This window comes from Cyprinodon variegatus, unplaced genomic scaffold (genome assembly GCF_000732505.1).
Source record: "Cyprinodon variegatus isolate N-32 unplaced genomic scaffold, C_variegatus-1.0 Scaffold454, whole genome shotgun sequence".
Classification (NCBI taxonomy): Eukaryota; Metazoa; Chordata; class Actinopteri; order Cyprinodontiformes; family Cyprinodontidae; genus Cyprinodon; species Cyprinodon variegatus.
In genome coordinates, this window is record NW_015150907.1 from 402266 (window position 1) to 415383 (window position 13118).

The 13118-nt window shown below is 37.8% G+C and overlaps 1 protein-coding gene across 1 annotated transcript in view; it reads left to right on the plus strand.

The window, feature by feature from the left end:
- The window catches only part of cwf19l2 (CWF19-like 2, cell cycle control (S. pombe)), a 26216-nt gene extending 21467 nt beyond the window's left edge, over positions 1-4749 (plus strand). Inside the window, exons 14-19 of the mRNA XM_015389336.1 lie at positions 645-857; positions 2214-2330; positions 2419-2574; positions 2669-2749; positions 2862-2963; positions 4512-4749. Coding sequence (XP_015244822.1) covers positions 645-857; positions 2214-2330; positions 2419-2574; positions 2669-2749; positions 2862-2963; positions 4512-4652 — 810 coding nt within the window. The 3' untranslated portion in view covers positions 4653-4749. The remainder of the gene's footprint in view (positions 1-644; positions 858-2213; positions 2331-2418; positions 2575-2668; positions 2750-2861; positions 2964-4511) is intronic.
- Positions 4750-13118: the final 8369 nt, after the last annotated feature.

Consider the following 13118-nt stretch of genomic DNA (forward strand, 5'->3'; position numbering starts at 1 on the left):
TTCCTTCCTTCCTTCCTTCCTTCCTTCCTTCCTTCCTTCCTTCCTTCCTTCCTTCCAAATCAAACGATTTTAGTAAAAGGTAAGCTGGGCTTTATACAATTGCAGAACTCAAACTGCTGAGGACAGACTGAAAGCGCATTTCCCTAAAAAAAACCAAACAGCTCCACGGTCGTTTATAACCAAATCCTCTGTGTTTTTGTGTAGTTATGTTCAGTATGTCACTAATACACACAGCCTCAGTTCCCTCCTACGCTGTCACTGAACTAATCCAGTTTTTAACTCTTTTTCTCACACACTCACTCCTACACAGAGAATCACACACTCCTCTCTGAAGCTATGTGAAACACATTCACACACTCAGATTTGAACCTGTTGCCTTAATGATGAGAGTCAACTGTTACACTGCATCCTGCTTTTTAACCATAGCATTATGAGCGATTTTAAAACGGCGCTCATCTAGTTTTATGTTTTTTTCTGTAAAGCGACTTTCGCTTCAGCTCTCATTTTTCTATGGCAGTAAATAAATAAACATGAACTGTTTTTTTTATAACCTCTAAAAATAATTTTGCTAAAACATGAGAAAAATACAGTTGATTATCACTGTGGTAGCTCATTCTTTTTTTATGTCGTTTTTCTCTGTCCAGATGATGGGAAAGACGGACGGCGACAACTATACACTGGATGACATGTTTGTGTCGAGTGCAGCACAGCGGGAGGGCGAGGGCAGGGAGGAGGAGAGGATGAGGAGCAGAGCTGTTGGAGAGAGCAGGAGGCTGGCTGCCTCCATGGATAAATGCCCTCACTGTTTCAGCAGCCAGGATCTGAAGAAGCATCTCATCATAGCTATAGGGAGCAAGGTAGGACATGCTTCAGCTTTTTTAGTACAGAGGAAGGTTTATTAACTGCTTATTAAGCTGCGATACAAACATATTTGTGGCCCTTAGGTTTGAGTTCCTGCATTTTATTATAGTAACCTTTTAGTTGATGTCAGTCAGTGGATTTGTTGGTAGAGGATTGTCACGCAAATAGAAAAAAAGCTGCTCGCCAATTAATTTGTTCTGCAGGATAGCAGAGTGATTTTTGCTGATGCAAACATAGATCTTGAATCTTGTCAGATCTTAGTTTATAAACACCAGAGAACCACCCAAGGGACCTATGTCAGTTCCGAGGAGCTGCTTAGGGCTCAACTCCGGTTGGATAATCTCTTCTTTGGGGATGATGCAACAAAAAAAGGCATGTAGAGGACAGACCAAACATTTGGAAATATGAGAACAAGTGGGAACTTTTTGGCTTTTAATCACAACTTTATTTGTGTCAGACTAACCCTGCAAATTTAGTGTGAACACAACAGACCTAGAATGAAACATGGGGATGGCAGCATCATGCTGTGGAGATACTAATATTTAACAGGGATAGGAAAGCTGTTTAGAGTCTATGGGAAAATGGATGGAGCTAAACACAGAGTAGAGGATTGACTCTGAGCATACTGCCACAAATGCAGGGCATAAGGGTGAGTTACAAAGGCCCACCTGAAAATAAATCATTTTTAAACTTTTGCTTTAAAAAATCTAATATTTATTATAATTAGGGATCTGGCATTGTCATGACTTTTCCTCTCCTAGGTTTAAATTCTCTATTATAAAAATATCTGACCATCTGTGCGCCTTAAGAGCTGTTAGATTCAAGTTTCAGTTTATACCACAATTAACATAACAGTTTATAAAGCTGTATATGAATAAAACATAAGAGGAAAACAGAGAAAAGTACATTGCAGTGACAAAGGATGATGAAAATAATATAATTAAACTCCTAATTAAAGGGGGAGAGAGCAGCTGTCCATCATAAAGCTGCTGATGTCTGTTCTCCCTTGGTGAGGTCACAGCCCCGGCTAAGCCAATAGAAAAAAAACGGATGCAGTAATCCCATTTTAATCCAAGGAAGGTACCAGATTTAGACAGATTGGCAGGATTTCAACAAATGTGCCTTAAATTGTCAAAACAATGCCTTGGAAATGCAGACGGCTTTATAACACATTTGTTTTTTACAGCTAACCAACAAAAACAGTTGATTTATGGGTAAACAGTCCTTAAAAAACATTCTAGCTTGTTACCAAATAAATGTCTTTAATTAGATATAAGGCTTAAAGCTGTATATTTATCCCTTGGTTTCAGTGTGTTTGTGTCATTTTCCTGTGTTTGCCTTTTTTTATGCAGGCATACCTGAGCCTGCCTGCAGGAGTGTCACTGACTGAAGGCCACTGTCTCATCTGTCCTCTTCAACATCACTCTTCTGCTACTGGATTAGATGAGGACGTGTGGTCAGAAATACAGGTTATGCGTCTATGACTACCAGAGTCTATGACTACCCAAAGTTTCTTTCACTGCATGATCCTAAAGATCTAAGTCTGTCTTTCTGCAGCTGTTCCGGCGTACGTTGGTGCGAATGTTTGAGTCCCAGGAGCTTGACTGTGTGTTTATGGAAACATACATGAACCCTCGCAGAAAACAACACATGGTCCTAGAGTGCATCCCTCTGCCAAGGGAGCTGGGTGACATGGCACCCATTTACTTCAAGGTTTGTGTAAACCTCATCATTTTTAATTCATTTGGGCAAATCTTTGCTTTTCGAATGGTTTATAGGTATAATATTTTTTCTTCTTCTTTTTCAGAAAGCCATTCTGGAGTGTGATGAAGAGTGGGCCATGAACAAGAGGCTTGTTGACCTCTCTTCAAAAGACATCCGGAGAGCTGTACATATTTTTCCTTCTTGTATCCTGTCCTCTTTCTTCTTTTCAATCTACTTTTCTGATAACTTCTGACCATGTTTTTTAGCTTGATCTTTTTTTTTATTTGTCCTGCTAGGTCCCTCGGGGTTTGCCGTACTTTGCTGTAGATTTCGGATTGCAGGGAGGATTTGCCCATGTGATTGAAAATGAACAGAAGTTTCCTCATTACTTTGGCAAGGTTGGTTGTTGTATTATACCGTTAAAAATCATTTTAATAATTGTTGTCATTATTCGGCTCAGAATGCACACATGGTACAGAGACAATTTCTAAAAGCACTTGTTGAAAATATAAAACACTTAGAATATTAAAATATGTATGTAGAAGTACAGAATGTATTGTTTTCAGGTATAGTCAAACTGTAGAAATCAGCTTCAAATTATTGCATTATGGCGTGCCATTGAGCTACCTGCAGCTGGAGGGGCGGCTTTGCACCGGAGCAGCAGAGCTTTCCATTTTATGGGGTAGAAACAGTATAATCTGAGACGGTCTGGTTGACAGTTGGTGATTCTCCTGAACGTCCCTATGGTGTGTAAGCATTATGTGGACAAGGGCAATATGGCAGTGAATGCCGCAGGGCGTAACTTTAACCTTATTCTCTCTGGGAGCAGGTTTTAAATGTAGTCGATCTGTTGGCTGCTTCTCCTTAAAAGGACGTCTAACTAACAAAGAAGTTTATTGTATTTAAATAAAACCTAGCTTTGTGTGGATGCAGAGGTGAGTCCAGTCTGCACAGTGTATTCAGTTCTGCAGATTGGTCTCACCCGGTTCAGTAGCTGGGCAGAACAAATGCATGACATAGAGATGACTTGATGGCTCCATATGTCCCACCTCTGCCTTGATATGGCCTAAAACTGACCGGACCAATTACAGAGTGGGAGGCAGGGGTTTACGCTTGTGCCTTAACATAATCCAGAAGTCCTTTTTAGTGACCATAACAATAAAGATTGATGCCAAGTTCTTGAATTTGAACCTTTGTATATTGCCCCATTTATCCCTCTAAAACCGATCTGTGCCGAGTTCGGACTGAGCTTGGATCAGTTAACCGTGCCGAGCTTGGTTCTTACAACCATTTACACATCACGCTAGCACAGTTCCTCGACTCTTATTGGCGGTCCATGATACTACAGCTCTCAAGGTGGGAATTGAGCAAACCAAAACGGTTGCGCCCATAACATTAATGAACTTATGTGCCTGGATAGCGTCCTCTGCCAAAACTTCAATGAGGGCGTCGACATCATCCCAGGTTGCACCACGCTCTTTTGATGCCATTTAATGTTAATAGGCTGTGAAGAAGTTAGTGTTGTGAACAAGTGAAGAGATCTGTGAAGTGCAAAGCCGGACACTGCGGAAAACCCATGAAATGAGTCAACTGACTTTAAATAGGAGATGACGTGGCCTGCTCATTTGCTCTTTATCAGAGAAAAGAGCCACAACTGAACCGTGCCGAGCTCTATTGATGAACTAGTACAAGATTTAATATGGTTTGGTTGTGTCCGGGTCAGTTGAATTCCAGTTATCTCGGTTACCATGCTCGGGCCGTTCTCAGCACAGTTTCAAAAGTATAGCATAACTGGGGATTAAGAATAGATTTCTCTGATTCCATATTTCTGGGATTTGGATTAGTTTGTCTTCAGATTTGCATTATATGAATAAAACACATTGAATTGAGTTGCATTAAAAGTCATGAGCAAGAAGTGAAAGGATTTACCCCTCTCTCCATCACAGGAAGTCGTTGGGGGCATGATGGACTTGGAGCCACGGCGCTGGAGAAAGCCCATTAGAGAGAACTTTGATGATCAGAGGAAAAAAGTTCTTCAGTTTGCACAGTGGTGGAAACCGTACGACTGTACAAAGGCTGAGGGCTAACTAAACCACTCCTAAATAGTTTTACCCAGATGTTAGGAATTTACTGCATAATTAAAGATTGTGTCATTTTTCTTTTAATAAAAATACATCAAATGGCTTTGATTGTTGGGTTTCATTAGTCTGAGATATAAACTAAAGCTGGTCTCTTCATATCATAAACCTTTATTACAATCTGCTGTTATCGACTCTCCATCTGATGAGTTTAATATCTTGCCTTCTGACCGTATGGCACTCTACATCTGTCACTTCATTTTTTGAGCTTTAAGTGTCATCCCTGAAACTTGTACAAGAGAATAGACAATTATTTTTCTCTCTCCTCACACCTTTTATCCCAAGCAATCTGAAATACTGACCTTACGTTCAACCTCATCTTTATTTCAATTTCAGCAAAGCTATTGGGTTTTTGATCATTTCACTTTTCCAGAAGCTCATCTTGTTTTTGGCTTAAATCTTGACACCATTTGACATAGGGACGTGGCTGTCTGCCGGTTAGTCGTGTTAATAATATCCACATAGACCCAGATGCATTTTAATATTGTCATATTTGTTCATGAAGGGCCTGTTTCTATTCGCCTATATTTGGCATTTAAAACTAATGTAAACCTCCCAAGATAAATCTGTCCTCTTTTAAGTGACAAAAGTAAAAGGATTTTTAGCATAGCAGTAATCGTTCATGGCTCCTTTTGCCTGAATCTCTTCATTGACACAACATGGTGTAATCTGCATGTCTGGGATATCAAATCATAGGGTTTCTTCAGCGTTTAGGTTAGGGGACTTTGCTGGTCATCCAGGTGCCAAATCTTACCACATCTCAATAAAAGGTATTTCATATGGAGAGTTATGACACGCTCTAAAATCCACTTATAGATAACTAAACTCTGGACCAACGTAAGAGCAGAAGGTCTCACTGTACTGCTCCATCCTTCAAGGCCTGCCCAAAGTCAAAGGAAATCAGCTGTGCTGAAGCAAGGAAACCTCTAAAACCCGGAGGACAGTGGCCTTTGAGAGCTGACCTTAGTCAGGCCTCCAGACTCTTTGGTACCATGACTTCAAATTTACATGAACAACCTGCTTATAAACTGACCAGGACCTGATCAGGAAGCTCCATTTAAAAAAATAAACTAAAATCAGTTATATTCTGAATCCACCAGCCCACACTAGAAAAAAAATGTTCACAAACAGACCTAAGATTAACTAATAAAATAGGCAAATGTATCTTGAACTTAAACAATTTTTTGTAACCCACCTCACTACCTCATTGACATAATTATGTAGCCTCTCAATCATATGTGTCCTTAATACTTGAATGCCCTTAAAATAAAATAACATCCTTTAGATAGCAATCGTAGCTTGACACCAATTTCTTGTTTTGATCTACAGATCCTAGCTGGGTTTCTCACAGACAAAGACCTTCACTTCATTGTTATTCTTAGGATGTCTTCTTCAATCCTACCAGAGATTTGCTATGGGATTTAAGTAAAGGATTGTTATGGCCATTCCAGAACCTTCCAGCCCTTTATTTGCAACCAAGATCTTTTAGATTCTGAGGTATGTTTGGGATCTTTGTCCTGTTTAACGGTCCAATGTCTCCCAAGCTTCCTCCTCGTCACTGACTGCATGACTTTTACACCAAATGGGCGTCATACAACAGTGTCGTATTTTTGTCGTACATTTCTCTTACTTTGTCTCCTACCATGAGCTTTTCCAAAAGCGCCACATTAGATCTAACAAAGGTTCTTAGCTTCAGTAAATGATCCTCAGAAACGTGATGCAGCCAACCTGTGTGTAAGTGATTGCGTGTTCTCGAGAAATGCACCTCTGCAATATTAACGCCCCCAGTAATGCAACATGAGGCTCCATATGATTGGGAGGGCTACGACTTTCCACACTTGTTGTACGAACGATTCTTGCATGAGGCTCAATGTCTCCTGGTACATAATTTAATTAACAATACTTTGTACACTGGCTTCTCTTCACACAGGACGACTGACCCCTTCCATGCTTTAAGTATTCTTTTTGCGTAAGACCTGTTTCTCTTCCAGAAGATGTTTTGTTAATCTTTAGGCACAATGAGTTTCAATTTGGTCTTGTCGATCCAGTGAACTGTATCCCAAAGCCTTTGTGGTTTATCTACATGGTTTCTGGCATATTGGAGTCGACTAGTCCTGTGCTTTGGAGTCCTCCCTCTGATAAGTTCTGCCATTGTTCTTCAGATGTCACATGCAGATTTTTTTCCACCTCTCGCCTCAGGGACTGGACAGCACTCGCCAATAGCATCCTCTCTCTGTCTAGGTAGTGTTTCCACTGTGTCTCTATCTCTATAATCCTGCAAATTATGCTTCCAGTGGTGTCTCTAGAAATGCGTCATGCCTTTGCCATCTCTTCATATCCATATCAGTGCTTATGAAGAGAAATTACCTCCTATGTTGACTTGAACCACGCCCTGGATTTCACCATGTTGCAAAGACACAATTGATCTAGAAAGAACAAACGAGTACCACAGTCCTTTTAATTTGCTTAATCCATGGTCATCATGGTTCTACAACTCTTAAGGTGTCTCCATTTTGGAGTAAGTAAACACAAGCACGGCAGCAGTTTGTATAAACTTGTCTTTATTTAATGGCTGACAGTGCAGAGTCCAGCTGCCTCCCCAAATCCCATGAAGCCCCTTCAAACTCTCAAATGGGCTTTTGCTTTGAAAGGCTGTAAGCGCTACAGTTACCTCAGATGCCTGTACACCTTTTTTTTTTTGTTATCGCATTTTTTCTTCCATTTAGCTTTCTATTAATATAGTCTGATGGACCATGAATGGCACTCCCTCTTTAGCAGTGATCTTTAATGGATTTATGACGGTCCACGTAGGGGTGCCACTAACTGCATTATTGTTAGTTTTAATAATGGATTTTTCATTAAAACTAGATTTCATTGTCTCATATAGGTACAAATACTGTAAACGCTTGAAATCCATCACTGTAACCAATATGCAAACTTTTTGCTTTCTTAAATCATTCCAGGTCCACTAAAATTTAACTTTCAATGAAAATCTCGTTCATAGACATGCACTTAGATTTATTCTGCGCTACTCCTCATGTTATGTACATTCCTATCAACTCTGTAAGAGCTATTTTTGTTGTTGCTCTGTTTGTTTTGTTTCACTGTTGTCAGTCCGTGTTTTCAAAGGCCAAAACCCTTCAAGCAAATGTCTTTTCAGAAAGGTTGCCATTTGCAGGAAAACAAAAAAAAACATTTTGCTTTCTGTTCCACTCTAACCCTGCTTGTGCTTCAGACACTATCCTGCGGAGCGGCAATGTCGGTTATTTATATGACACAAGTACCGGAGAGGACGCAGGTTCATGGTTAATAGCAACAGAAAGGCGTGAAGTGATGTATGGTGATGGCCAATTAGATTGGCTGAAGGTGGATTTATGGCCGAGCCAGCTTTTTGTCTTTCTCTCTCTCTCTCTCACACACACACGTCCTTTACTGTTGACCCTGGTATTAAGCTGAAAGGCCAACGTGTACTTTGTGCTTTAACCCTTAATATCAGCAGTTTATGCTAGTTTGAAGTCTTTCTCCCTCGACTGTTAGATTCTGCTAAAAAAGACATCAACGGGAATGCCAATATCACATTTGTCGTATAGATAATGAGATATAGAGTGATTCCAAAAAGATCCTTGAAATAATGTCATATTGTTTTACTTTTTTTTTAAATTCAACCTTTAATTGGAATGTTAACTCCATTTGATTAAGATAACAGAAATGGTTCAACAGACATAGATTCACTTTTTTTTGTTTCAGAAATGTATTTTTCATGTCTGTGTGTATGTCTATGTTATTTATAGTTTTATCTTCATCTGTATTCATCTAAGAGACAAACCATAGTTTTTTCTTCATTTTTTGTGCAGAGTCTCTGCTTCAATAAGTATCTTAAAACATGCCATAAATCCAAGTGCAGTGCACACTGTTAATTTCCTGCTCTCAATATTTATGAGCCGGATTACAGCATTACTGTAATAAACTTAGGTCAACGTTTCATATTCATTTACAAGCCTTGTGCCAAGTAAACATTTGTTGCTTCAATCTGTTAGCCTTTTAATATGTATAACAAAAAATTAAAAACAACTTTTATACCGAACAACAAAAGTGAAAAATTATCTAAACAATATGTTGTTTTTTTAGCTTTCGTTCTAACCAATGTATGTAAACTCCTCTATCAGGGGCACGCTAAATTAATTTATATTTTTTATATAGATATTACATATAGTGATGGAAATTATGTTGTGCAATTGAGAATGTTTGCCATTTCTTTAAAAAATCTCATGACAAATTAGCATTCTAATCTCTGTTTTACAGTTAAAATATAAAATATACTCCAAATACACAATAAAAAATGTTATTTTGCTCATTATTTTACCATTCAAAGGAAGCATGAGGTGTTTAGAAGTGACTACTAACAAACCTACTGTTGGTTTTGCAAAACTTTACTCTAAGGATTTCTTTTCATGAAAATGAAATGAAATGCTTGAAATATCTTTCAAGCACATGATATTTTACACTAAAATTATGAATTTCTGTTCAATTTGTCAGTAAAAGTCAGAGGTGTCAAAAGTATGAATGTTTATTTGTCAAGTAGAAGTATTAATACTACTGTTTAAACACTTTTGTAAAAAAAAAAAAAATACCTGTTTTAAAACTACTTACATTATGATAGTAAAAGTAATGCATCAAAACATTTTAAGGACATATGCTTTACTGTACTACCCTAATAAAATAAAAATGTTCTACAATTCTGGATGATAATTTAACTTTCTTAGTTTTATAACTAATGGTAAAACTGTCAAATTTAACTTGAAAAAATATTTATTTTGGTTTGTAGCAAATAAGTTGGTGCAGCACCGAGTCCAACCACAAAGAAATACATTTTCTGGATGAAACATTATTTTGATGCCTTTTAATATTTCTTAAATACCAACAGGCTATCACTAAAATGAGCTTAACAGAACTAGAAATACTATTTTCAAAATGTAAGGGGTAGAAAGTAGAAATATTTTTTTTTATGTAAGGAGTAGAAGTAAATAGTTGTCTAAATAATAACTCCAGTAAAGTATAGATTGTCAAAATTTCTACTTAGATAAAGTAGCAAAGTATTTCTACTAGTGACAGCTGAATTAAATGTAATTTCTGCTTTATGAGGGACTGAGAGTCCAAAACCTGACCGAGGGAAAAAAGACATATCTGGAAAAACACTCCATAGAAAATTATATTGTTTATGATATCAAAAAAAAGTATCCATCATAAACTATTTATTGGTTTCTTTGTGTTAAGTAAGTGCAGCATTGATAAGAAAGGAAAAAAAAAATGACAAGCGGTTTTTGTTTTTCATATTTTTACATGGAACACAAAGGCTTTGATAGTTGGAGAATCGCCCCTATGCAGTATGTCATTTTAGACATTTTAACAGGGAATAAGTATAACGTTTTTTTTTTTATTTGCTCCCAGCAAGGTTTGGATAACATTTTAATCATGTTTAAAAAGAATGTTATCTTTAATTTTTGTTGTTAACTTCTATTCCATAAATGCACAGGTCCTGTTAAAATGAGCAAATATCCTCATGACCAGATTTGTTGAAGGAAATAAACATTCTTTATGGTGTCTTCATTTCAATATTTGTTCACCCTTTAATGGTTTAACACAGTCGGATCGGTTTGTAGCTGTAACATAAAATGTGATTTTATTTTGTCTAAATTATTTGCTCTATTTTTTCTGTAGGCTACAATTGTATTTAAATATATACATGGATCTTTTTTTCCCAATTTTGAGTCTCAATGACAGTTCTATCTAATTTATGCCACTGGGACGCGGAGTTGTATCACATCAGTCTGGGTTTCCAAGATAAAGTTATTAAAATTTGATGTCAGCTATGATATATGTATCCACTGAATGAAATTGCCACAATACACGGAGAACTGCCCTTTATATGCTGCTGCCCTGTCAGCACTCAGCTGTACACGGCTGGCAGCCAGCTAGAGACGGCCCCTTGTGCCTGAGGGCTTATCTTCTCTGGAACATTATTTATTCCATTGTAGTGTTGGCTTTATTAAATGCCTGCATTATTACCGGTGGACCGCAGACTGATTGCTGAGAGCAAGCAACTAGATAAGGGAAGAGAGGCAGAGTTAGCACAGAGTGTGTGTGAAGGAAAGAGTGTGTGGGCGTTTGTTAAATAAAGTGAATGTCTGCGCATTGGATTGGGGTCGAGTTGCTCCAGAGAGCCACATTTATTAGTGGGAACCTACAGGAAATTATACTGGGATGTGTGTGTGTTAAGGTGACTACATGCATGCACTTGCATGATGCCTCATGCCTGTCTATGTGTCTCTCTGTTGGCCCCTCAGGGCCACTTAATTAACAGGCATGCTGCCCCAATTGAGGTCAAGGTCGCGGCTGTTATTAGTGCCAGACAAGAGCATCGTTCTGTCTTCTGATGGGGGCAACAATCGAGTACAAACGCTACTATCTCTGTTAGATGCCCCTAGATGAGTGGTTTTCTCTGTATTTAACCCCTTACTGAGCATGTTGTCCCATTTCTAGCTTTATTGCCAGCTTAATGCTTTTAAAATTTTGAATAGATGGGTTAGTGTAGTCCTATTGTATGTCCACCAACAGGTCTTTAAAGGTGCTGGGCATTGTGGGGCGCAAGCTTTAGGGGTTTGCTGATGTCCTGCTTTAATATCAATTCAAAGTTTTATATTGACTATATATCAAATGTATCCTGCAAAACTTTCTTTTTTTTTTTGTAAAATTCTTTCACTTTACTTCTTTGCCTTTGATCCACTCTGTATTATTTTCACAGATGTAGTTGTATATTTGATTCAAATATGACCTTTAGGAATTTGAGAGGAAATTCTTTTTTTTTTTTTTTATTCTCATTTTGAAGAAGAAATTATCATATTATTAAAAAAAAAGTTTCTAGTACCTTTTTTTAGCCTCTTCAAAAAACAAGTTTAGGGAGAAGTTTTTACCTGGTTAGCAACTCAGCAAAAAAAATATTACACTCCTTTTTTTTTGTTTGTTTTTTTTTTATATATTTTTTTAGGTGTAAACATTTAACATGGCCAAACAAAAAAAACAAAAAAGAGATTAACATGTCCAAAGGGCACTCAAGTTGATATGGATTTAAGGTAACACATTAATTTCTGGACTTTTTCCTAGGATTTCTCCACAGAGAGCAACATTAAAGAGTCATTATGTAGGCATACTATATCTTTAAATCTCCTCTTTGTTTGACCTTTTACCTCTGTCAGTCGACTCATAGTATATAGTTTAATGAGCCGACTGACACCTCTGTCCTCAGAACTGATGGATCTTTAAGTTAGAATCCTATTTTCCTGAATTTACCAGAGCCAGAGCCTGTGCAGAACTGGTCCTGGCCCCTGTTATGGGCCCTGTACTCAATCATACACTGCAAAAAATGACCTACAAATATTGAGCAGCTAAGTTAGACAATTTGAAAATGGAATAAGATGATTTATGTTTGAAAATAAGAGAAAAACATAAATTTCAAGTGCAGAATATTTATCTTATTTTTAAGAGCAAAATACTAATTCCTTTAGCCAATCATCTCAACTACCTACAGAAATTAAGGGCAAATACACTTATTTTAAGATTTGTTCCATTTCTGTAGATCAGTTTTTGTAGCTAATTCTAAAAAAATTTATTATGATGAAATGAAATGACAGGGGAGACCTAACAGATTTGTCCATTGGAGCAATATTTTAATTCCGCTTTTACACTACACTTCAAATGTTATTTTGAAATTTCAGTAAGCTTTAAGCTTCAGTTGTTGGCCTATTACAATAGGATCACAGTTTTCATTCAATTCAGTTTATTTCTATTGCTCAAATTCACAACACATGTCATCTCAAGGCATTTTACAGTTCACCAGATCATCCAGTCAAATTGATTCAAAGTTTTCTATCTAAGGAAAACCGGTTGATTGCATCGACTCATTGATTGGAATGCAATCCCTCACACTAAGCAAGCTGGTAGGGACAGTGGAGAGGAAAAACTCCCTTTTAACAGGAAGAAACCTCCAGCAGAACCAGGGGCCATCTGTTAGATGTCTATCTTATATAAGTGATCTGCTCTTGCTCTGATTGTTTTTTTTAGTTTAGTGCCTCCATGAAGAAAAAGAAAAAAAAAACACTGGTTGTTATTTCACCTAAAACCACCACTTGGGCAAATATTTCTTGATGAAATGTCGCTTCTTCAGCGCGCTAGCTCTGCGCGCGGCTGTAGACAGACCGCGCGCGCGCTCTCTCTCTCTTGCAGCTCTCTTTCTCTTGCAGCTCCAAACTCCAGCTGTTTCTTTACCTACTGGGAGTCGGAGCGATGTTCCCACCCCGAAAAAAAAAATACACAGGACGATAAACAGGGAGGGACGCTGAAGGACGAGGAGAGGAGAGG